This window comes from Theileria parva, assembly GCF_000165365.1.
Source record: "Theileria parva strain Muguga chromosome 4 map unlocalized ctg_529, whole genome shotgun sequence".
Lineage (NCBI taxonomy): Eukaryota > Apicomplexa > Aconoidasida > Piroplasmida > Theileriidae > Theileria > Theileria parva.
The window spans coordinates 234,049-258,975 of NW_876246.1; the positions used below are offsets into that span (position 1 = coordinate 234,049).

General features: G+C 33.7%; 12 protein-coding genes across 12 annotated transcripts; 6 read left to right on the plus strand and 6 right to left on the minus strand.

The window, feature by feature from the left end:
• Positions 1 to 17: 17 nt before the first annotated feature.
• Lcmt2 (Leucine carboxyl methyltransferase family protein) lies at positions 18 to 1,493 on the plus strand (the record flags this gene model as incomplete). The annotated part of the gene is made up of 10 exons (XM_061306116.1): positions 18 to 177; positions 209 to 294; positions 327 to 604; positions 634 to 698; positions 728 to 791; positions 825 to 884; positions 915 to 962; positions 989 to 1,050; positions 1,082 to 1,169; positions 1,200 to 1,493. Exons 1-10 carry the CDS (start codon positions 125 to 127, stop codon positions 1,491 to 1,493), a joined length of 1,098 nt encoding a protein of 365 aa, XP_061161826.1. The 5' UTR covers positions 18 to 124.
• Positions 1,494 to 1,731: 238 nt separating this feature from the next.
• Positions 1,732 to 3,236, plus strand: Lcmt2 (Leucine carboxyl methyltransferase family protein; the record flags this gene model as incomplete). Its single annotated transcript, XM_061305917.1, has 9 exons — positions 1,732 to 1,832; positions 1,879 to 1,964; positions 1,993 to 2,261; positions 2,444 to 2,572; positions 2,603 to 2,662; positions 2,693 to 2,740; positions 2,793 to 2,854; positions 2,885 to 2,978; positions 3,009 to 3,236. The coding sequence occupies exons 1-9, from the start codon at positions 1,771 to 1,773 to the stop codon at positions 3,234 to 3,236; spliced, it is 1,038 nt and encodes a 345-aa protein (XP_061161085.1). The 5' UTR covers positions 1,732 to 1,770.
• Positions 3,237 to 3,346: 110 nt separating this feature from the next.
• TpMuguga_04g00135 (Leucine carboxyl methyltransferase family protein) lies at positions 3,347 to 4,946 on the plus strand (the record flags this gene model as incomplete). The annotated part of the gene is made up of 8 exons (XM_061305918.1): positions 3,347 to 3,493; positions 3,537 to 3,622; positions 3,654 to 3,931; positions 4,019 to 4,147; positions 4,212 to 4,271; positions 4,376 to 4,437; positions 4,487 to 4,580; positions 4,632 to 4,946. Exons 1-8 carry the CDS (start codon positions 3,429 to 3,431, stop codon positions 4,944 to 4,946), a joined length of 1,089 nt encoding a protein of 362 aa, XP_061161086.1. The 5' UTR covers positions 3,347 to 3,428.
• A 383-nt stretch (positions 4,947 to 5,329) lies between these two features.
• On the plus strand, positions 5,330 to 6,108 carry TpMuguga_04g00136 (uncharacterized protein; the record flags this gene model as incomplete). Its single annotated transcript, XM_758678.1, has 2 exons — positions 5,330 to 5,334; positions 5,412 to 6,108. The coding sequence occupies 2 exons, from the start codon at positions 5,330 to 5,332 to the stop codon at positions 6,106 to 6,108; spliced, it is 702 nt and encodes a 233-aa protein (XP_763771.1).
• A 128-nt stretch (positions 6,109 to 6,236) lies between these two features.
• Positions 6,237 to 8,304, minus strand: TpMuguga_04g00137 (Pumilio-family RNA binding repeat family protein; the record flags this gene model as incomplete). The annotated part of the gene is made up of 7 exons (XM_061305919.1): positions 6,237 to 6,916; positions 6,986 to 7,234; positions 7,355 to 7,490; positions 7,550 to 7,581; positions 7,614 to 7,720; positions 7,791 to 8,065; positions 8,176 to 8,304. 7 exons carry the CDS (start codon positions 8,302 to 8,304, stop codon positions 6,237 to 6,239), a joined length of 1,608 nt encoding a protein of 535 aa, XP_061161087.1.
• Positions 8,305 to 8,351: 47 nt separating this feature from the next.
• spg21 (Alpha/beta hydrolase family protein) lies at positions 8,352 to 10,047 on the plus strand (the record flags this gene model as incomplete). The annotated part of the gene is made up of 6 exons (XM_061305920.1): positions 8,352 to 8,449; positions 8,501 to 8,739; positions 8,914 to 9,116; positions 9,204 to 9,425; positions 9,467 to 9,592; positions 9,711 to 10,047. The coding sequence occupies exons 1-6, from the start codon at positions 8,422 to 8,424 to the stop codon at positions 10,045 to 10,047; spliced, it is 1,155 nt and encodes a 384-aa protein (XP_061161088.1). The 5' UTR covers positions 8,352 to 8,421.
• iksA (Protein kinase domain protein) lies at positions 9,630 to 12,009 on the minus strand (the record flags this gene model as incomplete). Its single annotated transcript, XM_758681.2, has 6 exons — positions 9,630 to 10,043; positions 10,076 to 10,254; positions 10,356 to 10,654; positions 10,687 to 11,185; positions 11,280 to 11,772; positions 11,891 to 12,009. 5 exons carry the CDS (start codon positions 12,007 to 12,009, stop codon positions 10,129 to 10,131), a joined length of 1,536 nt encoding a protein of 511 aa, XP_763774.1. The 3' UTR covers positions 9,630 to 10,043; positions 10,076 to 10,128.
• A 78-nt stretch (positions 12,010 to 12,087) lies between these two features.
• On the minus strand, positions 12,088 to 18,677 carry TpMuguga_04g00140 (C2 domain protein; the record flags this gene model as incomplete). The annotated part of the gene is made up of 1 exon (XM_758682.2): positions 12,088 to 18,677. The coding sequence occupies exon 1, from the start codon at positions 18,358 to 18,360 to the stop codon at positions 12,088 to 12,090; it is 6,273 nt and encodes a 2,090-aa protein (XP_763775.1). The 5' UTR covers positions 18,361 to 18,677.
• A 141-nt stretch (positions 18,678 to 18,818) lies between these two features.
• Positions 18,819 to 21,682, minus strand: MTO1 (Glucose inhibited division protein A family protein; the record flags this gene model as incomplete). The annotated part of the gene is made up of 11 exons (XM_061305921.1): positions 18,819 to 18,966; positions 19,049 to 19,576; positions 19,608 to 19,733; positions 19,780 to 19,867; positions 19,897 to 20,004; positions 20,057 to 20,219; positions 20,249 to 20,362; positions 20,456 to 20,537; positions 20,569 to 20,731; positions 20,760 to 20,869; positions 20,901 to 21,682. The coding sequence occupies 11 exons, from the start codon at positions 21,680 to 21,682 to the stop codon at positions 18,819 to 18,821; spliced, it is 2,412 nt and encodes an 803-aa protein (XP_061161089.1).
• A 111-nt stretch (positions 21,683 to 21,793) lies between these two features.
• eIF1 (Eukaryotic translation initiation factor eIF1) lies at positions 21,794 to 22,582 on the minus strand. Its single transcript, XM_758684.2, has 2 exons — positions 22,435 to 22,582; positions 21,794 to 22,165 (listed from the first exon to the last, which is right to left on the minus strand). Exon 2 carries the CDS (start codon positions 22,160 to 22,162, stop codon positions 21,839 to 21,841), a length of 324 nt encoding a protein of 107 aa, XP_763777.1. The 5' UTR covers positions 22,163 to 22,165; positions 22,435 to 22,582; the 3' UTR covers positions 21,794 to 21,838.
• A 382-nt stretch (positions 22,583 to 22,964) lies between these two features.
• On the plus strand, positions 22,965 to 23,960 carry TpMuguga_04g00143 (Snf7 family protein). Its single transcript, XM_061305922.1, has 5 exons — positions 22,965 to 23,248; positions 23,306 to 23,392; positions 23,422 to 23,648; positions 23,692 to 23,797; positions 23,830 to 23,960. Exons 1-5 carry the CDS (start codon positions 23,186 to 23,188, stop codon positions 23,950 to 23,952), a joined length of 606 nt encoding a protein of 201 aa, XP_061161827.1. The 5' UTR covers positions 22,965 to 23,185; the 3' UTR covers positions 23,953 to 23,960.
• A 40-nt stretch (positions 23,961 to 24,000) lies between these two features.
• On the minus strand, positions 24,001 to 24,845 carry TpMuguga_04g02140 (putative integral membrane protein; the record flags this gene model as incomplete). Its single annotated transcript, XM_061306136.1, has 1 exon — positions 24,001 to 24,845. Exon 1 carries the CDS (start codon positions 24,469 to 24,471, stop codon positions 24,001 to 24,003), a length of 471 nt encoding a protein of 156 aa, XP_061161828.1. The 5' UTR covers positions 24,472 to 24,845.
• Positions 24,846 to 24,927: the final 82 nt, after the last annotated feature.

Sequence of the window (24,927 nt, forward strand, 5' to 3'; positions counted from 1 at the left end):
AAAAATTTGGAAGAATTTGGAAAAATCCAAAATTTCCAAAAATTCTCATTTCAACATGTTTTTTACATTATTTAAATTATTATATTCTGTGAGACTTAGTTTTAATTTTTAAAGTTTAATTCCTATGGATTCGGGCTTGGTTAAGAAAACATCAGATTTAACATCAAGTTTTAAGGCGTACGTTTTAAACTATTAATAATTGGTGTAGCGTAGCTGTGAAGCGTGGCTACTACGAAGATGAATTCATTGACGCATTTGTCGAAACCACTAATCATTCTCCTCTCATGAACATTTGTTAGTATTTCTAGTGTTAATTTTACTCTTAGTACATACCATTCGTACAAATTCGTTACGTCTAGTTTTGGACAAATTCGTGTCTCAGTTCCCTAGGGAAAGAGTGCAACTAGTAAATCTTGGTGTTGGATTTGATACTATTTCATTCTACGCCCTGAAGAATTATGAGAATGTCGTGTGTTTTGACACGGATTTCCCCGATCAAATGAGGACCAAATCCAATATTATAGCAGGGAATGACATATTCAGAACACTGTTACCTGATCTCAAGATGGTTGACAACTTTGTTATGTCAGAACGATACAAAATTGTAACTCACACAGAATAATAGTTCATTAGGTACCATATGACTTGGCTGATCCCACAGGGTTTAACAATCTTATTGAGGCTGGCCTATCTTCAGAGTAACAACTTTAGAACTAATGTGTGTCAGGTTCCCGACGTTGTATTTCGCTGAGTTTGTCTTTATGTATGTCAAATCAGAATTTGTCAATGAGGTATTTTTCTCATTACACATCCACATTGTGTAGGTGATTGAACGGTTGTATTCATTTTCTAGTGCTGATTCTGTGATTGTAGTTTCAGAATTTGTAACTACTCAAACTTAATTTATTATTTAGGTCTCGTTACCCACAGAAATTACCAACTTTTACTCTAAACTTCTTAAAGTATTTTTTAACTGTTAATAGTTTAGTGTGCAGGAGTTACAGCTTTTGGACCTTATGAATATCCAAATATCAAATCACAAATCCAGAGGTATGAATCACTCAGTTCACTGGATGAGTAGGTACAGCAGGCGCTGGAATGTGAAGTTGGTTTGTTACAGTGAATTCTACAATCTAAACACCTCAGAAGAAGAAAAAAAGAGAATCAAAGTACTAATTTACCTAGTTTATTATGTGTAGAGTTTGGAAAAGTTTGAGAAAATGAGAGAATTAGGCGCCTTATGCTCTCACATTTATATTACTCTACTGTATAAAAATACTATTCCCACTGTGATATCACTGTTTAACGTGGAAAACTATGATTACACATTGAGAAATGATTATGACATTCCCTATGGATTGGAGTATGATTATAATACTGAAGTTGATCTTGACTGTTTCTATCACTTGGATCTTGGAAACACTAATTTAGACGAGATTTTTTCCAGTAATTCTAGCTCCAGCTTTCTCAACCAATTCAACGTCTCAGCATAACATACAAATTATATGTGTAATCTAAGGCTAAATACTGGGAAATAGTTACCGGACTATAAAATATATAAATTGAGGAATAAATTTGAAGATAAAGTTTTAGTTAATTTGAGAAAGCTAGGAAGAATTTTATTTTTTAAAATTTGAAATTATTTTAATATTCTTAAACTGGGGATATTCCTACTTAATTATTTCAAAGTATATTCCACAGTATATTCCACAGTATTCTTCTCCTAAATGTTAAATTATTATTTTGAGGGTTAAGATATTTGAGTAATTAATGGTGGCGAATTCGCCTTCTGACGTTGTTAAGACAAGTCACTGTGTTTGCGATTTTAAACGGTAAATAATAAACTTCCATTAACTAATTTACTGATAATTGATTTAGAAGTACTGTGGACAAGGGATATTATGAGGATAATTTTATTAAATATTTCTCTTCTCCTTCTGACCAGTCACCGTCACTTCACATGTGTAAGTTTTATACTATCATCTTGGTTAGGGTTTTACATGCGTGTCACGGCTCTGAGAACTTTGTTATCAGTTTTCGTCGAGTCGTTTCCCCAAGAAGTTCAATTTGTTAATCTTGGCGCTGGTCTCGATACGCTGTCATTCTATCTACTCAGTAAATACAAGAATGTTGTCTGTTTTGATTTGGATTTTAAAGATCATTTATTATATAAAACTGAACTCTTAACCAAGTCTAACGGGTTCGAATTTTTAAATTACCAAGTCGTTGACGGACTCGTCAAATCCAACAAATACACAATGGTACTACTTACTCATTTACTATAGTTCTCGTTTGCCTGGATAATACACTCGAGCATACCCTAACTATATACTTAATCTTAACTATATACTTAATATCTTAACTATATAGTTAATACCTTAGATGTATGGTTAATAGGTTAAATATATGTGTTTAATTGTTGTATTTATGTATGTTGGGTTAGGTGGCGATGGATTTTGAGGATTTGGAATCGGTGTATAAACTTGAAAAATTCGGACTTTCAAGACATCTTCCAACTGTATTCTTATCAGAATTTTGTCTTACATACGTACAAAATGATACTTCTGACCAAGTAACACACTCCGACAATACTAATGATTAGGTAATAAAGTTTTTGAGCTCCTTTTCCTCCAAACCCTCGGCTTACATTTTTCTCGATTACGTATGATCAATTATTGAATTTGTTGTTCAGATTGGGAGCTGGACTGCCTTTGGTCAATGGTACTCCAAACTCTTTGAGGTAACAAGTATTAAATATATTAGTTTAAATATTACACTGTCAATGCGTATAGAACTTTGGAGCTGAATTTAAATCATTTAAAAAGTTTGATACAATAGAAAAACATACTCAAAGGTATGATTTAACGGTTGCATAGTTCATTAGATATAAAGAATTGGGCTGGGATCATGTCATGGTCAACCCAATGAGCTTCACATACAACGAACTCATCACCGAACAAGAACGATCAAGACTCAAGGTAACAACTTACCACTGTGATATTATGTAGGACCTGAGTAAATTTGATAATTTCGATTACTTTGCTGTGTTACCGAATCACACAGTGATTGGTGCTGCTGTAACGCAGAAGGAACAATTGTCTAGGCTGATAGAATTATATGACATGACAAATTATGTCACAAAGGAGACATCGACACTAATTCCATATGACGTGGGATTTAGAAAAGATGGTTTAGACGTTGACTATTTCAAAAAAATGCTACACCCATTTGTCTAATCCTTAACATATCACTTACTAATTCGTAATATATTCGTATATTATTATTACTATTAATTGTGCGTGATATGGTCGGTTGAGTTGGAGATTTAATGAATTACTGTAGATGAGAGTTGTAGATCTGGGGGTAATTAACCTTTTAATATAGTAATAAAATTGACAATTGGGGATTTGAGGGATTAGAATAATCCGATGTATGAATTGGATTTACCTAAGGATGTTAGATTCTGGTCACACTTCGTATTATTATCCAAGCGGTAAGGAGACGCAATTATCCTCAGCAGTTAATGGAATCTTTAGAATCGCCGTTGACAAATACTATTATGAAGATGAGTTTATCAAGTATTTCTCATCCCAAGGGACCCAGGATCCACTCCTAAGTCTCAGTAAGTTCATTACTTTTTATTATTTTTTTAGCAAGCTACGTCAGAGTCGTTGGGATCAGAACTATTATTGAAACCTTTTTGTCAGAATTTACTGGAGATAAGGTCCAATTTGTTAATCTAGGCTCTAGTCTAGACACAGTGTCACTTTATTTACTCAGTAAATATCCAAATCTCGTCTGTTTTGACCTCGATCTCGAAAAGGAAATTAAAACTAAAATCGACATTATCACACATACCAAAGAGTTGTTGAGTTTGTTCCCCAACTATAAAGTTGAGAAATTAGATTTCTATTCCAACCGATACCACGTCGTATCACACTAAATCTTGAGTTATTTATAGATTTAGTTATGTGTAAAATTAGTTATGTGTAATTGTGTAATTGTGTAATTGTTGTAGTTGGAGTGTGATTTGAGGGATGTGAGGAATTTGGACAAGTTGAAGAGTCATGGATTCTCTTATGAATTACCAACAGTTTTTCTCAGCGAATTCGTTCTCACATACTTAGAAAATCATCTTTCCAATCAAGTAACACATTTAACTTTTGCATCACCATTTAACTATTGTCACATGAGTAAATTGGGTATTTTAGGTGATAAAGCATTTTTGTGATAATTGTAGGAGTTTCCGTTTATTTGTTGATTTGGAATATGTAAGGTTTATTACATTTATAATATTTCAGATAAAGCCTAACACATCTTTGTTCAAGTGGATGTACTCCATATGGGTAACAATAGTATTGTAAATATTTTCCAGGGGAAACTCACTCCAATGCACAGTTTATCCGATTATTTCACCAAAGAATTACAAATTCAACGGTAACCCACTCTATACTATTTACATAGTTCAGAGTTGATTGTGGTACAGGTATAAGGAGTTGGGCTGGGATGGTATATTTTCCTGTGATTACAACTTTATTTATAACAATTTTATCAATAAACATGAACGAAAAAGGCTCAGAGTATTTTTACACAGTTAATTATTATTTATACTCATTCATGAGGATGTTTAGAGTATTGAGAATTTTAATGAGATGGATTCATTGGGACTATATTGTAGTCAACCATTAATAATTGTCGCACACAACAATTTTAATCATTATTTAATCAACAAATTCAATAATCTTTTCAAAGAAAAAGAAACCAACACTAATAATACTAGAACCAATAACACCGAGGGTGATAATACCGAGGGTGGTAACGATGATGATGAGTTGTTACCATATTTGAGTGATGAGTATTTGGAAAAGGATCGTAGTCTTGATCCGATTCATCAAATGTTCTATTTCTTCTTCAGAGATAATCAACCGTATTTTAATCCTTCCTAATACTCTACATAATATTATACTTAGTATATTGGTATGCATATATTTGGATATGCAGATCTGATAATACATGAATCTAGAAGTGTCTAAAATTATTAGATCAGTTGATATAATTTAATTTAAGCTGAGAATTATGAGTTTTTACGTTGGTTCGCATAACATTTTAAACGGCGATTCACATAAACCTTTGGGGGTTGTTGATCGTCTAGAACCTGTGCCTGTTATAGTAAACATTGAACTTAACAGGAATAGAACACACGCCGCAATTGTTGGACACGGATATACACCGACTTCAGGGTTTATATTTAACAGAGTTATCAGAGCAGACAGAGAATCTGGCAAGGACGAACTGGTATGGCAAACTACAAACCCCAATGAATATGTCCATGAAGTAAACTTTACTGATAAGGCAAATGAAAATCTACTTTACCTAAAACTTGTAAATGGAGATGTTAAAAAAATGATTAGAAATGACGGAGTCTGGTCAGAAGCTGAGCAGTTGACTATAAACATAAATTGCGAGGCTAGTTCTGAAGAGCATCAATATACTGTTGCGCATATACTTGGGGAATCGAAATGCAGAGTTTATACTCCTAGACATTTTTACCCTATTAAAAGGGTCGTTTGTCAAGATCCCACATCAGAGTCAGAAAAAACCATCTGGGAAACTGAACATCCTAGAGAGTTTTCCAAAAACGTATCGGTTTTAAGCGTAACAAAGACTAAGAATGGATATCCCGATAAATACCTCTGTATACTCCAGGAAAATAACAACTATCTCCTATTCCTAAGGGACAACGAATTGAATAACTGGGTTGACATAACCAAGACGAGGGTAAAATTGAGCAAATTCCAATTTTTCTATAATTTCAAGAAGCTCACACCTGAGGAATATGAAGTGAAATACGAGTTTTTAAGGTTTAAAATATTATTCAAGTTTGGCTGCAACAAGGTTAAATATGACGGGAAAAAATTAATTAGGAAATACATTGCAGGACTTGAAATTGATTTATCAGATAGTAGTATTGCATTTTGCGACCATAGCATAACATTAATTATGAAAACAATAGTTAAACATCCTGACAATCTTCCTGGAGATCTCCCCGAAAATGATGAAGATGCTGATGAATCTGGTTTAAAAACACAAGTTATCTCTATTAAATAATTTAAAATTCAGAGATTAATGTTTAAATTTATTAGCCCCTAGATTTAACACTTTAAATATTAATATATTAACTATACACTACTATACTACTATACTACTATACTATATTATATATAGCAGTGGTAACATTAAGTTTGAAGTATATCTTTGAAGAGTTCTCGTACGGAATCAGATTTCTCCAATTTCTTTTGGAACAACTTGGGATTCGCTTTAAACTCTGACAAATTCATTAGTTTACAATATTTGGGCGATTTTAACTTAATTTCCTCATAATCCTCCACAACCTTTGACAAAATCTTAAACTTATCCTCCGGCTTCAATAGTAAAAAATAATTATACAACACATAACATCCGTTCATATTAACCGACAATGCTACACAATTAGACTCAAACGTTGCGAGAAGCGATTTACAGAACTTATCTTGTATGAGTGAAAGTCTGGGATCAAACATGTTTTGAAGTACCCTTGAGAAATGTTTATCACAAGTTACCTCAATAAACTTCCCGCTGTCAATTACATGTTTAAAAAAGGGTTTAAACGAGGAAACTAGGTCTGAGATTATGGATTTTTGGAACTTGACAAGGTACCCCAGCACTGAACATCCGGCCGGTTTAATGTGTATATCATCTCTGGTTCTCCCGGCTGACAAGACTGTGTACCAGATCTCCTCATTCTTTTCAATTTTAAAATCATATATTATTTTCCTATAAAATAACTCCTGGCATGAGTACAAGTCTATACACGACTTACACAACTTCCACAATATACTGGAACTCCTCCCATTCATCAATGACACAATATTCATATCTAAACAATACAATACCGTTTGCATACTTAATATTTACTATACTAATGAGTAAACTGTGTAGAAAATACTGTGAATCATGTATTGTAGGTGTGAGGATTGGAAGTGTGGGTTTTCGATGAAGGCTTGTACGACGTAGTTTGAGTAGTTGTTTTCACAGAGTGTTTGAAACTCGTTCGAGATAAGCTCATTGAAGATGTAAGTGTATTCATAGTTGGTTGAACATTTAAGACATGCCTCTAGGATATAACTTGAGTTCTTCACACTCCGAACCACTGGTATACACTCCTTTATCACTCCCATTAAATATTTTCTATCCACTACAAAATATTTGGTTGACTAAGCAAATTTACTAAATAAGTTAGACTAAGTTATAGGAAACTTAACTAAGCTAGAGTAAGTTATACGAAATTTGACTAAGTAATAAGTATGTGAGTTACGTAGATTTGCGATTTTGAGAATGTTGATGTGTAGGCAGAAGGTAGAAGAAGCTTGAGTATTCAAGAGTAAATTCTTAAAATCTTTAAACAATATCTCACTCCAACTCGTTAATACCCTCACACGCCAGTCCGCCACCTGATCACCAATTTTTAAAGTGTAAATTGAGTAAAATTAAGTAAAATTGTGATAATTACCTCTGGAACGGTTAGATTGTCGAAATTATTACCTGTAAAAGATTAATTTGCTGTGTAAAAATACTTTTGGAGTAGTACTGATTACGATCTTGGACACCAACGAGTGCAAGTATTAAACTCCTCAAGTAATGTGAGCCCGAACTATGATAAAACATCTCATATAAACATTCTCTACAACAGTTTACACAGTGTTAAGTATAAATGACTGTTAAGTATAAATGACTGTGTAAGTTGGGGTTACTCAATTTTCTTGGTAATGTGTATTAGAATTTGATCAAAATCATGGTTAAATTTGAACGCTGTCATGCAGTTTAGGCTATTTTGATACACAGAGGAGCCAACTGGGTCCTTACAAGCCTTTATAAAATCACACTTAATGTACATATTCGTCAAGATTACCAGGCATAAGCCTCTCTTTTCCTCTAAATTCTCCTCATCCTCTACCGAGGCAATAAATAATTCGAACAAGTCGTAGATGACTTTAGAATATCTTGGAGTCACAGCCAATTTTGGAATCTACAGAATTTCACCAAAATTCAGATAATTTTTCACTAATTAACCGATAGGAGTAAAATAATTGAATAAAATAATTATTTGTGGATAAATAAACTAAATATTTTTATTACGTGTTGGCTAATTTCGGATAATGTGTTGTAAGAGAGTAGGAATTTATCGACATGTGAGGAATCCTTTAGGGTTTGGTTTATTTGTTGTTTTAAACTATTCAAGTAATTTGGAACCTTCTCAAATTCCATCTTAAAACACTAAAATTTACACGTTACAACTAATTTACATAATTAATTTTTTATTAATATTAATTTTCTTCTCAAGTGTGTTATGTGGTAGTTCAGTAAATATCTTACACAATTAGGATGAATAATGCACAAATTCGTGAACCAAGTACCCTTTTACTCAGTTAATAATTATATAATAATATTAATAATTTTATAGCGGTAGAGAGGGTATTATCGGTGGGTTCAATTCAGGAAGATTATTACGAGTTTAAGAACAAGAATGCGATTAAAAGAGTATCAGATCCGGTAAGTGAGCTTTACTGGACATATTATGAAAATTATAATCATAAAAAATCAACTAAAGCTGATAAAAATAATCCCAGCATCATACTTTTACATGGCATCTGCGGTACCGCTGGGTGTTACTTTTATCTCTTCAATAAACTATCAGAACTGGTATTTCCAACACTATTATACTCTTAACTACTGTATATAACATAGATCTAATACCCTAATTCTACCCATCTTGGTTTACTTGACTCCCGGATATTTAGTTACAGGCGATTCCCCTAGGGGAGTTAGTTACTCATTTATACACTTACTATACTTAATATTTAATAATTATTTCAGGGGTTTCGGTGTATATCTGCTCAGTATCCCGAGTATGAAACTCCTTATGAGTGGATTAGTGGTTTTTCTCACTTTTTAGAGTATTTAAATTTATATAAACCCTGTGTGTTTGGCAGTGATTTGGGCGGATTTCTACTCCAATTATTCGTTCAATCCTACCCAAACCTCCTAAGCTCCATCATACTATGCAACTCCTATCGCAAGTACCTCTCTATAGTATTTTTATTTTACAGCTTAATTACTCATTTTTACTTATTTTTTACTTATTACTTAATTTATTTTTCATTTAGGACTGACGACTTTAGTATATCTCCGGCGTTCCGTGAGGTGTATGGTAATTTGTATATGTTATTACCGCATGTAATATTAAAGAATTTGTATATTGAGTATTACATTTGTCCTAAAACTGAGGATATCAACGAGAGAGTCGAGTTGAGAGAACAATACGCCAAGGAATTCATGGCTTGTGAACTCGATCACATCTCAGCCAGTGATCTCGGATCCAGAATCACGTACCCAAATCACACAATTATCATTATTAATCCTGTTGTAGACTACAGTTAACGTGTGATTATGTGTATAATAAGGATTTAAACGGGTTTAGTCAGGAGAAAATACTTCTCATTGAAACTATTAATAATAACATACCACACAATCTCAAACAAGACATTAAACTATGGTATACACATACTAAACCATATAATTAAGTATATAATTCCGTAGTTAAGTAAAAGTTGATAGTTACCAAATTTGGGTTGTCTATGCATTTTTAACCTTATACCCATACCATTGTGTAGGTATTCGAATTCTAAAGTTGGTTATTTGAAGAGTGGCGGTGATTTTCCATATCTAACTAGACCTGATGAAATTGCCATTTTCATCCAGGTTCACATGAACAACGTCAAATATTCCCAAGAATCAAATTACCAACTTCTCATCAACTCTTTAAACACACGTGATCCCAACAGTGTTGGCGATAGTATCACCAAAGTTGGGAATAGTATCACTAAAGTTGGGAATAGTATCACGAAAGTTGGTAGTAGTGTCAGTGACCAGACGGATGACGATTTTCACGATGTAGATTACGATTCTGACAACAGCATCATCAACAATTTTAACAAAAATTACCTCTAAACATACAATTAATATATACAAAATTTACCTCTAACAATTAATATGTAAAATTTAAACTATATAAAATTTTATATATTGATGTTATTGTGTGGAGAAGCGTTGGCATATTTGTGATCTGATTTGTTGATTGAATTCCGTGTTTCCCAAGTATTTATTAATATCAGGAATACTCAACAAATCATCACAACTCATACGATTCCCGCTGTTCTACAACAGAATTACACTACTTGCCAAGTGATAATTGAGTAACTAACTAGTCCATAGTGTGTGCTAAATAGTGTTAAATGAGTGAAAACTCTGTAAATTACTTTGGAGAGTAGGTTATGTATGATGTTGTGTATGAGTTTGGATCTTTTAGGATGTGCAGGGGTTTTAAGTTTCGAGTAAATAATTAACTTGACACATTCCTTCATATCACTAGAATAAAACGGTAACGCTCCATATGATACGTAGTATAATATCACTCCCAAACTCCATAAATCTATTTTATCCTCTAATACCTCCACTGTATCCAGGGTATCACCCACACTATCCACTGTAGTATCGGTGGGTTTAAAAGTGTTGTAATATGAAATCAAGAGTTCCGGTGCAGTATACTCTATGGTACCTGAAAATAATAATAAAATACTATCATCATACCGGTGAAGCCTGACTTGGTTGACTTTTGTGAGAAGACTTGGCAGGTACCGAAATCGGAAATCATAACCGTAATACTATCATTACCATATTTAAGTAAGATATTTGACGGTTTTAAGTCCCTGTGTATTATAAAATTCTTATGTAAATAATTTAACCCATTCAACACATCAATAAATATTATCATCACCTCGTCATCAGACAGATAATTCACATCATCACCTGACACACGGGAAATACTATCGGAATCACGTAAATCCTCCCCTTTGTATATTTTTTGTATAAAATTGTATAGATTGTCACCGTTACAATATTCCATGAGAATGAAGAGGTAAGGAATGTAAGGGCACAATTCATTCATTCTGTACATTTCTAACCAGGAATGGTTATAGTCAACTACATTCTTATGCTTTATGTTTTCTCTTATTTTTATTTCCTTTATCGCCTTTTTTAACCATTCCATATCATCTCCAATAGGGATTTTCTTCACCGCATATTCTCCCTAACACACCAATCAGTTATATAACACAATTAACTACGTAATAGATTTAACTATGTAACTGTGTAAATGTGTCGTAAACTGATTAATATTGTACGAGAACGAGTTCATCGAGGATGTGTATACAATTGTAGACGTGACCGTAGGAGCCGGAACCTAATTTCGGTCCTTCAATGAAAAATCTCTTATAATATCCCGTTATTAATAAATATTTCGGGATATTCTTCGGTAACTCCATTAGCTCCATTACGTCCACCTCACTATCATCAACTACTTTATAGTCACTTTGTGATTGGTCCTCATCTCTCGAGAAACTGTCATTTCTTATCAAGTAACCACGAAGTCCATTCTCGCCAATTCTATCACCAGTTCCACTACCAAATCCGTTCCCGTTGAATGTGTCAGTGTTAGCAGTGTTTGGGTTGTAATTTTCGTGTAATTCTAGTGAGGAGATGTTGACGTCATTGGGGTAATTATTCTGGCTTGAGAAGGTTTGAAATGAGTTCTGTAAGAGATAGAAATAAGCCTTGGCAATATAATTATACTTCTCTCCACTCAAAACACTACCACAAAACGGACATACATTATCACTAAAAAAATTTTTCAATATTTATTTTTCAATGTGTAAAATATTATAATTTATTTAATAATAATTTGTACAATTTATATAATAATAATTTATACAATTTGTATATAATAATTTTTTACGTGTTATTTTGAGTGATGTTGTAGATTGGTAGAGCTCTGATTTGTCCAGTTTGGTTATATAATACAATTGACTTATCATTTTTGTATACTACAATTTCTCCACAATTCTCTCTTATCATTAATATATTAATTAATTATTATACAAATATTTATGTTTAATAATATATTTTAAGGGAAGAAATTGAGAAAAATTGGGTTTAGGTTAGGAAGTTACTGTACGGGTTAATTCTTCTATAACTTCTGTAACTACTACTCTCGCTATTCTCATTCAATGATGACCAACTTTCCACATACTCATTACTACCCGTTACCGTATCCTCCTCTTTACTCGTACTTTCCACCTGCACACTGGAGTCATCCAATTGTACACTTGAACCATCTAATAGTGCACTGGAGTCATCTGGTTGTATTGTAGAATTGTTTGTGTATGCGTGTGTTAGCGACTTTGTCATGTTAATGGTGTGTTTGGAGCTGAGAAAGGTGTTGGAATATCTGGAAGTTAATGTGCTTGATGAGATCCCAGTGCCTGAAGAAGTAGTTGAGAAATCACTTGTACTTTCTTCATCTGCTATGATAGTACGAATACTCGAACTGTCCGTATCACCAGTAGCCTCAGATTGTTCACTAACTGATATACTACCAGATCCATTGATTGAGGTGTGACCATGTTTAATTGTATGTTGACCAATGGTATCGGAGGAGTTTTTGATAATTTTGAAGTTATCCAAATTATTATTGGAAGTGAAGGAACTACTTGTAATCGTACTAGTAACACTAGTTATACTCTCACTTCTCAACGAAGGTTTTCTATGCGTAGGTTCCTCAAACCCAGAACTACTACTCACAGATTCATTTGCCGAATTATTCACAGAACTGTTTACAGAGTTATTGTGAGTGTAACTAGTAGCAGAGCTACTTCTGATTATGCTGTTTATGTTACCACTACTTAAACTATTTTCAACCCTATTCACCACACTAACACCAGTTCTAGAACTTAGTTTGCTACTTGGTCTACTACCAGAACTTAGTTTACTACTTGGTCTACTATGAGTACTGTTAACCAAGGATTTATGATCACTTTCAAATATACTTTCAGTCTTACCACTGATAGAACTAATTCTATCACTACTAGTGAGTTTACCGCTGCTACTGAGCTTATTACTGCTGGAAAGTGATTTTGTGAGACTCGGTGTTGTAACTCTTCCACTTCCCATTCCCAAGCCTTGAGAACGATTCGATGAACTCCTGCCGATACTTTGAATAATTGATTTCTCGGCACTACGACTTGATGAGAATAAATCACTAGTAAATAAACTACTCGAATCCGTTACACCACTCGACTCTATTACACTACTAGTGATGGATTTACTAGTGCTGGAACTAGTTTGATCGATATTAGTTGGGCTGGGAAAGATATTATCATTCCTGTGTAAAACAGTGTTACCAGTGCTTAGTGTACTGAGTTTGAGTGTGTTGAGATTAGAGAATTTGTCCAGTTCACTGAGTGAATTATTACTCTTTTTATTCTTGATTATTTTACTATTGAGCGGTAACTTCTTATTCACTACTCTAACACTACTACTCATTGTATCATCCATTGAACTCAATGAACTAAATATTTCACTACTACTGTCACTAACGTCACTCTTCGTATTCTCATTTTTAGTATCACCAATCTTAGTATCTTTAATCCTAGTATCTTTAATCTTGGTATCTTTAATTTTATCCTTGTTGGTTTCGGTTGTGATTGACGAGTTTGTCAAGATCTTTTTCAAGTACAAATTAACATTAATGGTCTTGTGACTCTCAAAATCATTAGTTAAATCAGAATCTGTAAGGATTTTCTTCAGTATTGTACTACTTGTCAGTGTTCTATTCAAACTACTACGTGAATCCATTCTATCTCCTAAGTCTATTCTATCTCCTAAATTCAAAGTATCTCCTGAGTCTAATCTGTTGGTATATGTGCTGCTGCTTAGAACATTGGTATCAAGTCTAGAACCTGAACTACCGCTTAGGCTACTAATCGAGAAACCGCTGACCAAAGTGCCACTGGACAAAGCTTCTTGAAGACTACTTGTGGTATAAGTTTTCATAGAACTGAAGGTGTAATTTGATGAATACTCATCTCTATACTTGGAACTATCAGGTCTACGTCCACCCTTGGGTTTCTCATCTCTATACTTCATTTTCTCATCTCTGTGGTCGGATTTCTCATCTCTGTGTTTGGATTTCTCATGTCTATGGCTTGATTTTTCGGTAAAATCGTAAGAATCCATTTTGAGCACTTCCTCATCTTTTAGATTCTCATAGAATTCCGACTGTCGTGATGACATTGTGATGTATTCAGTGGAGCTGTTCTCGCTCAGCACAAGACTTCCAGAGCCGCTGGCAAATTCCAACGTGGATTTAAACGAACTAAATCTCGATTTAGAAGAAGTGAATCTTGATTTTGAAGAGTTAAATCTTGATTTAAGCGACCTTATACGTTGAAGTCGGTCCTCATCAGCCTTCCCAGTCCCTTCAGGATCATACAGTACATCTGCAACATTACTTTCAAATGCCAATTCCTCCAGAGTTTTATTCTTCTGAGCTTCCTCAGAATCCTCCGGTGCCCTACTCCTCACCTTGTCCTCCACGTGAGTCTGAAGTAAAATTATATTCCTCAGAGTCTCATCGATCTTATTCGCATGCATTATGAGGAAGTATGTGCTAAAAAGGTCAGAACACATTTCAAATATCTTCAGAGCTACCACAAAGATACTTGTGCTCTCCCTAGAATCTAGAAAATCCAGCTTATGTTTTATTACGTCAAACATGTTCCCAGAGTCTATAGTGTTGAACCTTACAGTCCTAATCAATATTCTGTATCCTCTTGGGATTTTATTTTCCAGCTGTGATCTCCATTCACTAATTTGACTCTTGATGATTTCCAAATTATCTTCGTGATTCGTATCTCTGGCGTGGACCATGATGATGTAGCGTTTTAGAAACTCCTGTAACTTCTGACAGGCGTTGAAGTTAGTCACCAAGTTCTGCGCACTTCTGTACATACTTATGTAACGCTTCAGCTCCTCTAACATTCGATTCTCTATTATATTCACCACATACTCATTTTTCCTGTGCCAGTTTATATAATACACCATTCTCTCGCCCGTGTCACACACCCTGGGGTTAACAGCAGTGTTGACGCCAGAATGGGAATTAATGTGTTGGTTGATTTGTGTGATGATTTTGTGATAATAATCTTTAGTAATGTGCATGGTAGGGTTATATGGAATGAACGGGTACCAGTTGTTAATATTATTAATATCATAGTCTAGGCTTGCGATATCCTTCCTGCTCTGCACATTTAACCATAAATTCTTGTCATTAAATAGTATATTTATCGTCTGGAAATTTGACTTTTTCACTTCCCTCTTCATTACCTCCCTCTCCATATGTATTTTCTTGCCATGCTTCATGTTAAAATCATACATCACCATCACGTCAAATTTATTCTTCTGTTCAACACCGTTAATAGTGTCGGTAACACCGTCAGTAGTACCATCGGTAACATTATCAGCCCGGGATTTCAAAAATTGTATGAGGAATGCGTTGAATTTTTTATCCTTTTGTTGTCCGATGGCGGCGTAGACATCGAAATTGGGATTATAATTAATGAGAAAACTGAGAAATAAAACACAATGATCAATGATACTACCGGTCTTCAACTTTAACAAGAAATCAATGGTGAAAACGTTTTGTAACTTTTTATTTACAAACGGTATTGAGTTGACGAAGTGGAACATGTGATTAACACTGTCAACAGCCGGTGGTGAGTGTATCGGATGTACAAAACTAGTTGGGAACATTTTATTCCCAAACTGGTCATAAAAATAATACAACTCTGCGAAATTTTCATTATTTGAAATCATACAAATGTTCTTCCAAATCTCAATCAGCTTCTCCCAATCTCCCGAATTACCCGCTCTAACAGTATTACTCACTCTGACACTATTAGGTCTAACATTAGGATTAACATTATCAGGTCTAAAATTAGGGTTAAGATTGGAGAGTCTCCCAATTTCTGAACTTCTGGACGGAGTAATGAGGGGATAGAACCAGGCTGAGAATGAAATGTTTGAGATATGGTCCTGTTCATTATATTGATAGTGATACAGCTTCTTCGAAGTCGTGAACACAATAGTTTCATAAGTAACTTCATACTTGAATGAGTCCATCAGGTTATGCATCTTCTTCGTCAGTGGTCTGAGCACATTCTTATTATAGTAAACCTCACCCACAGTTACTTCGCAGCTCCCGAAATAATTTAACTTTTCCATAATGTAGCCCCAAACTGTGATTTTAATGGAGCCCATTTCAACTAACTCTTCATAAGTTGTCACTGGTGGGATTGGGATATACAATTCCTCATTATACTTTGGACCCAGCATGTCTTTACACAAATTAGTCCTCAGAGTCACATTATTAAACGTAACTTCGACGTAAGAATCTACAGATTCTTGCGTGTTTGCCAATAATTGGTCAATATTGTTAATATGTACTATGAGCAGATGACTTGAACTTGATGGTCTGTTAGTACCTCTAAGTTGTCTATATCTTGGCTTGCGGTTAACTATCATTGTGCCAGTTACTGTTCCCAGCTGCAAATCATCCAATTTATCATTCCAGCCCTCATACTGACTTTTAAGTTTAAGCCATTCTGGCGGGTACAGTCTACTACTTATGTAGGGATAGTCTACGATGGATTCCATTGGTATTGTAGCTACTCCTATACAATTTGCCGCTTTTGGCGCACTCCAATCCATCAACTTTATTTCCAGGTGTGAGTTACATAATTCATTCAGTGTACCTCTGAACACTATCTCTCCCAAGTTATCCCACTCACAGCTGAATGCGTTTTTCACAGAGTGTGACAACAGTGACATATTCTTCAGGTGCATGCTGTCAGTTTTAAGTCTTATGAATAATCTGGGCCAGGGTTCAATTTCACACACAAATGGCACGTACTTCCCAACCTGCACAAAAAACTTGATATTATCTCTCAAAATTGTAATGTACTCGTTGTTGTCACTTTGGAATGTTAACGTCGTCTCTTTATCCTTTTTTTCCTTGTCTTCGTCTGTACTCTTGTAACCCACTCCAGCCTTGGATTTTTTCTTCCTCTTCTTTTTTTTCGAGGTTTTTTGTGACTGTTGCGGTGACTGTTGCGGTGACTGTTGAGGTAATTGTGTTGGTTGTGTTGAGTGGGGGTCCGTAGTTGGTGGTTCAACATTTGTAGTGGAGTCACCTGATTCCTGATTATCCTCTTGATCGTCTTCATCGAAATCATCGTCACTACTATCGTCCTCTTGTTGTTCCTTTTCCTTTTCCTTCTTCTTGTTAGCCTTGATTTTCTTCATCTTCCGTTCCATCTTTGTTCTAAAAATACTATACCTCATTTTATCCAACAAATTCCACTCATTCACATAGTTATTCGTACCCTCCCTGTTACTCACAGTGTTACTATTTTCCGTATCACTAAGTTTGGAAAGATGAAGTTGTAGATAATTGAAGAGAAAATACGTGGAAATGGCGTTGTTAATTTTAAAATTTATCAAGTTAATTTCAAAGTCGTAGAGTTCTTGGAAAAATAAGTTAAATGACAAGTTACAGGTTAACTTCTTCTGGTTATCAATGTACTTGTACATTGGGATTTCTATATGTTCATCACCTTCAGCAAACTTGATTAGGAATTGGTCATAAATACTTACAAGACTGTTTACTGTGTACTTTTTACAGCTCCAAAGTTTAATTCTTAGCTTTTCATTTTCCAAGTCCAGGTAACTCCCACGATACTCAAATGAGTGAGAACACTGGAAACTCCTCGTCTGATCCTTCTCAATGTCCTTTAGAACAGGTGTTCTTATATAATTCTTACTCTTTCCTCTGCTTAGAATGTAGTTGGAGCTACCGATTTGGACTCTGCACTCATCTCTTGTACCGCCAAAATCAAACTCTGCAAAACAACTTAAACTCTCAGGTAACAAATTAACAATTTTAAGATTAAACAACTTCACACTCCATCGTCTTGGATAACTCCAATGCCTCTTCTCCTGCATGTTAGTTCCTCGTTCTTCGTACTGAGTATTCAACGAGTCAATAAAGGCATCATACGTGTACTGATTACTCCAAAGTAAATCATCGTCAAAGTTTTCCTTTATCTCATTACCCTCTGGAGTTCCTGCGGTTCCCTCCTGAGGCACATTCTCACCCTCAACAGCACCAACATTCGGGTCCTTATTCTCCACTTCATTCGTAGCATTAATATTACTTACTGAGCTGGCTGTGTTAACTTGATTGGCAGTAGTGGCGTTGGGTATTAAATTACTTTGTTCTCCGAGTACTTTATCTATCCCCTTAAGCCCAGTTTTTTGTAAAAACTCGAATTTTTTCGCGAAAAAATCCTTACCCTTAGAAAACTCCATTCTTCTACCTTAATTATACATTAGTTAACAGGTTGATATGATTGTTATTTTACATTTATTGAGATGAAAGTTGTACTGTGTGTTTGATTACACATTAGGACTAAAATTTAGGGAAACTATAAATTTCTATAGTTTATTTAATATTATTACGGGGAAAATCACTATATTACAAATTAAACAGGTTTAAACGGCCTGTTATCCGACGTTGTTACTATGGTACACTTAAATCGCGATAAATTCTACAATATTAAACACTTTAAACAAGATTTTATGAGAATATTAATTTCTCCATCTTCAAAGAGAAATTCCGGGCACATTTTATCCCACCCTTTTAAAAATAATTATTATTTCTATCCTCCAAGCACTACAACTATATAATTATTATAAAACATATAAAATTAAAGATTAAATGTATAAAATTAAAAAATTTATATATGAAATTATATTTGGGATAAAAATTAGTTGTGATCTTTGATGATATAATTTGCTAATTGTACGGCGGTGGCTGGTGTTATTCCTGGAAGTTCCATCGCTTCTTGTATTGTTTCCGGCCTCTCTCTTGATAATATCTCTATCTCCTCCATCGACATAAACTTAAAATTTTCACTAAACATTAATTATAAAAATTTTAATCACTTTGTTAACTCAGTAATATTATTAAATAACCGTGTAAATGTGTAGCACTGACTGGTTGTATTGTATATCTTGATGTATGTGTATGGTTCTTCCTGAGATTGCTCTTTGGTATTGTTGGTTATATCTTTTAATAAATGACGAATACTTAGCCTGTGCTTCGATAAATGAAATCACATTTGGGCTCAAATTACTCAGTAAACTCTTTAAAAATTCAACCAAACTTTCCATTTCAACATTTAATTTTTCATTTTCTCTCAAATAATATTTTATCACCTTGCTAACAATGGCCTCAGTTTGATCATCACTAGGCTTATCAAAGTGTTCCGGTTGTTCTGATTTCTTTGTATTCATATGACTGAGTAGAAAGTTGATGGATTTTTGTTCATGATTTGAGAAGGGCAAATTGAATAAATTTAGTTTAAACTTTTCCATAAAGTTTTTGTTCCCCAAGTTCAGTAATTCAACAACCTTTTCCTTGATTTCGGTGTATTTTTTACCACATTTTAGTGCGTCCCAGCCTGTTTTATACACATTACAACTCCTGTCAATTCCCCAATAGTTAAGCGTATTCGTCACTGATCTACCAAATAATAATCATTCTGTTTCCTTACTGAAGAGTTGAGATTACGATTATTGATTTAATATACTTATTTTTCATCAAGTCTAATCTCTTTTTATTCCTTATTACACCATATTTTATTCCCTTTATTAACATTCTAACATCTCCATTGTCTATCCTACAACATAAAGAGGTGAGTAATATAGTTGTTAGTGTGCGTTTACCTGTTTTGTAGTCTGTATTCAGACCTTGAAGTGAACATACGATAAGGTTCTGTAATACCTTTTCTTATCAAATCATCAATCAACACTCCTAATAATAATGTAATAATAATTTTTTACCTATATAGCCTTCATTACGGTTAATGACAAAGGGTTCATTAATATTAAGACTTTTCAAGGCTGAATTTATGCCAGCTATTACACCCAAACTTCCAGCCTCCTCATAACCTACACACAATTTAGTTAATACAATTGACTTAACTATATTATGTTAGTGTACCTGTGGTACCGCAGATTTGACCTGCGAGAAATAAATTATTTATTTTCTTCAATTCTAATGTGTATTTAAGATTTGTTGGATCTATCAAATCATACTCCACATCATACGCCGGTGTTAATATCTTCACATTTTCCAATCCCTTTATATTTCTCAGCATCTCCCTCTACACAGAGTGCGTGTGTTATTTTGTACCTGTGTATTAATGTCGAATGAGCCGGATAAACCATTTGGGTATATTATATCACTATTAACACCCTCAGGCTCCAACCAAACTATATGCGATTTTATCCCAGGATGCTTCATCACCTACATTCACACATGTTACACATATTTATCGGGTGTAGTCATGAGTCAATTGATTATGTACGAGTAAGACTGTGTAAACTGTGTAAAAGGTACTTTGGTGGAGATTGATGGGCAATATCTTGGTCCTAATCCTGAGGTATAATCTGGTAAATTATGTAAATTATTCCTCACAATACTAAAAATTACTCATCAATTTAATTATTTACCTGTGTACCCGTTCGTTAGTTTGTGTTTTATAGCAATTAATTAATTGATTTGTGACTTTGAAATCTTCATTTAAATATGAAAAGAACTTTGGATTCTCATCACTTTCTTGTACTTCCAAATTCTCAAAATTAATACTTTTCCTATCCAGTCTCGCAGGTGTTCCTACACAGAGTTAACACAATTTGTGTACCTGTTTTGAATCTTAAGGTGTTAATTCCAAGTTTATTGAATATATTACTCAAATTATCTGCCGCAGATTCAAACTCGCCAGTAATACGATTAATCCTTCCTCCTCCATAACTGAACACAATACTATTAATAGTTGACGTACGTTTGTTTGGATATGTGACAACGGCCTTTTAAGAATGTGCCAGTTGTCAATATTACACATTTGCTCTTTATTACTCCGCCATCTTTCATTCTTACTCCTTCAACATTCATTGTACTACCAGTGTCACTATCGACTGTGTTAGTGTCAACTGTATCATTTGAGTCACCAGAGTTAAGAAGTAATTCATCGACGAAATCTTGTAGGAAGAAGAGATTTGGATAATTTTCTAATAATTTTCGGAGGTTGATTTTGTATAAGTCACGATCGATTTGGACTCTAGGACCAACAACTGCTGGTCCTTTGGAAGTATTTAAGCAACGAAATGAAATAGCCGACAAATCTGCACACATTCCCATCACGCCATCCAAAGCATCAATCTCACACACCAAATTACCCTTACCAATCCCGCCAATACTCGGATTACAACTCAACTCCCCTGTAAACTCAATTTTACACTTTTTATTATACTTTGAATTTATATTTAACTTGGTAAATCTGCGGAATCTCATTACACATGTATATATCACGGAATTGACTAAATTAAACAAGATTTCGGATGAAAATCCTATTGAAATACCTATGGAAGATAAATTTGGAGTGATTAGGAGAGTGTTAGCTCCAATTCTGGCGGAAGCTGTAGCGGCTTCAATTCCCGAATGGCCTCCACCGACGACCAGGACATCAAATTTAGGATACGGCGGTTTTACTACATTAAAACTATACACACATTTGTAGAATATTATCACATTGGCTAGATTTAAAATATTATACAAAATTTTCATTAATTTCAAGCACTCCCAATTTTACACATTTTAATTCAATTTTTTAATTTTATTTTTAAAATTTGGAAATAATTTAAAAATTTATAAGGTCTGGTAAATAAAGATAACGAGTAAGGGTATGGGAGAATATTAATATAATAAGAATACAGTATAAATTTAAGCTCCGTGGATGCGTATTTGATCTGGAGTGACGAGATTTTCGCGTTCGAGAAACTTGACAACGTCCTGCCTCTTGTCGCCTTGGAGCTGAATGATGCTTCCATGTTCCTCGTGCATGATCACGGTTCCGTTACACGAGAATTCTTTCTTGAGTGCGCGCACCATTTTCTTTAAGTCAAGGCTCTCCTCGAGGCCCTGGACAGTTGTCACGCTTTTACGTCCGTTGCGTTGGTGGTTACGTATGTGAACTAACTTTATTGGTCCATCAGTATTAGTCTGGTTAAAAGGGTCTTTAAGACCAGGAGTATAATCAAGGAACATTACCTAAAAAATATTTAATCAACAATTTTTAAATATTTCAATTAGTTTAAAATCAATTTATCTAATTTTCAAATATTTTAACTAGTTTAAAATTAATTTATCTAATTTTTAAATAATAGATTGAATAAATAATTTGTTAAATTATGATTTGAACCAAAAAAATAATGAAAAAATTTAGGTATAAAAGGATAAGATAATGGAGTGGAGAGTGTATATAAAGTAATATAAAGTAAAGTGTGAGATAAATAATTTTATAGTGGTAATGAACAAACTTGGTTTGGACTTTTAGTGTGGGCTCGTATTTAATACTGATATGACTTGTTGAAAGATATCAGAAAAAATGATAAAGCGTAATTAAAAAAAATAATTTGAAATAAACCTAAAAAAATCAAGTAAATCTGACAAAAGTGCAGATGCATGATGGGCCTTGAGCAACCCCCCACATCAAAAATTGAGTCAACTAAATCCCTCAACAACTCCTCAAATTACCACCAACTCAACCCATCAACAATTCTAAAATTTACACCATGATTTAATCTCCCTATACACTTAACAGGAGCGTAAAATTACCTGTCTAAAGTCAATTTCGGACTACTCTGTACACCCTTGATACTTGTAGATAACGCCTCGATCTCCTCCTTCTTTGCCTCAATTCTCGTTTAATCATATTTTTAATTATTTTTAAAGTTCAAATCTATCCAAATTTACACATTTGAGCCTGAAATATTCCAGATCATGATATTTATTTTACACATCTACCAATTCTCCTTATTCTCTTTTTATTCCCAATTCATACTCAATATTTTATTATTTATTTATAATTTATTATTTTATCCTTAAATTTCTTCATTTTGTCCGAATGTTCTGTAGTATAGTGTACATAGCATTGTTCTGTTAATTATTATTTTTTTGGATAAATTTGTTATTTACACATTTTGTTGTTTTTAATTTATTTTAATGTTTTATTTAATATTTTTTTATTATTTTATTTTTAAAGTTTTAAATGAAGTTTAAACAGTATTAATGGTCTTTGGGTTCAGAAAGAATAAAAAAAGTCCCGTAAAGGACGTTTCTAAAGCTAAAAAAGTATTCCCCTCACCAATTACATAATTATTTTAAATAATGTTGTTAAAAAAATTTTAGAGTGAGATCGATTTGGCTCTGGCGAACAGTGAGACTACACTGAATTACTTGACAAAAAAGCAAGAAATATTAGAGAATAAAATAACTGTAAGGATAGCAACATTAATATTGTGTAGGAGTGTGTTAAATTGGCCTTGGAATGTAGTAGGAGAAATGATAAAACGAACGCTTTATCCCATTTAAGAAGGAAGAAATTACTTACAAATGAGTTAAATAAACTAAGATCAACACTAATTGCGCTTGAAACTCAGAGTATCGCTTTAGAAGGCGCTCAAATGCAACACATGGCCATCTCAGCCCTTTCCGACTCCTTAAACGCTCAAAAGTTTCTACAGTCCTCCATGTAACACGCTATTACTATAATAATATTACTAATGGTATTGTAGAGATTCGAGTAAGTTTGATGATTTGCTTGATGAGTTGGAGGAGAGTAGGGAGACACAGCAGGAGATATTGGACACAATGACAAGTAACATCTCACCAAATCTCGAGGTAAATTACACATTATCCACACATTTCTTTAGTTTGAAGATGAATTAAACGAATTAATACAAAGTCAACCCAATGAACTACATGAATTGGAACAGCTAAATCCTCCTACTGATAAACTAAAGCAGAGGATTTCGAATAAAACTAATTTAAACTAATATTAATACATTTATAGTTTAATTCTAGTTTGAGATGTATGAAAAATATCAATACATTAAAAGTTGGAGAATGATGAGGAGGTAAATCAAGCTTAGGTTTGAGTGTGCGAATGTGCTTTGTACTCCCATTTTTTTGAGTAGTGACTTATCAAAGAGCACGTAATCAAATTTCTCCTTGCTAACTCTTTTCCATTGTCCTTTTTTACAGAGGAAATAAGTTTCATTTGGTGAGGAAAAGTAATCAATTGAGTAAAGGTAAAGACCAAAGATTTCGCCGTTGATAAAGTACATATTTAACTCCCTCAGAGCTTCAGTGGATGTTCCTTTCCACACACTTACGCCACTGTCGTCCAACATTTGAACGGTAAGCCTATGAGGAAGCTTTATTATCCTAAGCTCGACCTCACCCAAACGACCTGTATGTGTCTGATATGAACTTATTACTGATTCCTTTGATATGTCAATTCTATTAAATCCACACACTAATAATGTACATATGATTATTATTTCTATTATCATCACATATTTCTTTCATTCATCCGGTTCATCCGTCTAATTCATACAATTAGTTCATCTGATTAGTTCTTCCACTTCATTCATCTAATTCATCCAATTAGGTCTTCTAATACATCCAATTAGCTCATCTAATTGATCCACTCATATCATTAATCAGATTATTTGGTTGATTGGTATATGTTACAAATTGTTGGTTGGTAATGTGAGTTTTAAAAATGTTCACATTGTCGATTTGATTTTGGAAATAATGAAATTTGGCATAAATTCTAATAAATGTGTAAGATAAGTTATTTTTAAAATATCCTTTAACTCTAAAATTGTAATATAATACAATATATAATGTACAGCTTATGTATCGAATATCTATAAGATTCAAAATTGGATACAAAATATTAAAATGGATTTAAAATGCTGGAGATCATCTACAAATGAAATAAATATTTGGTAAATCAGATAATG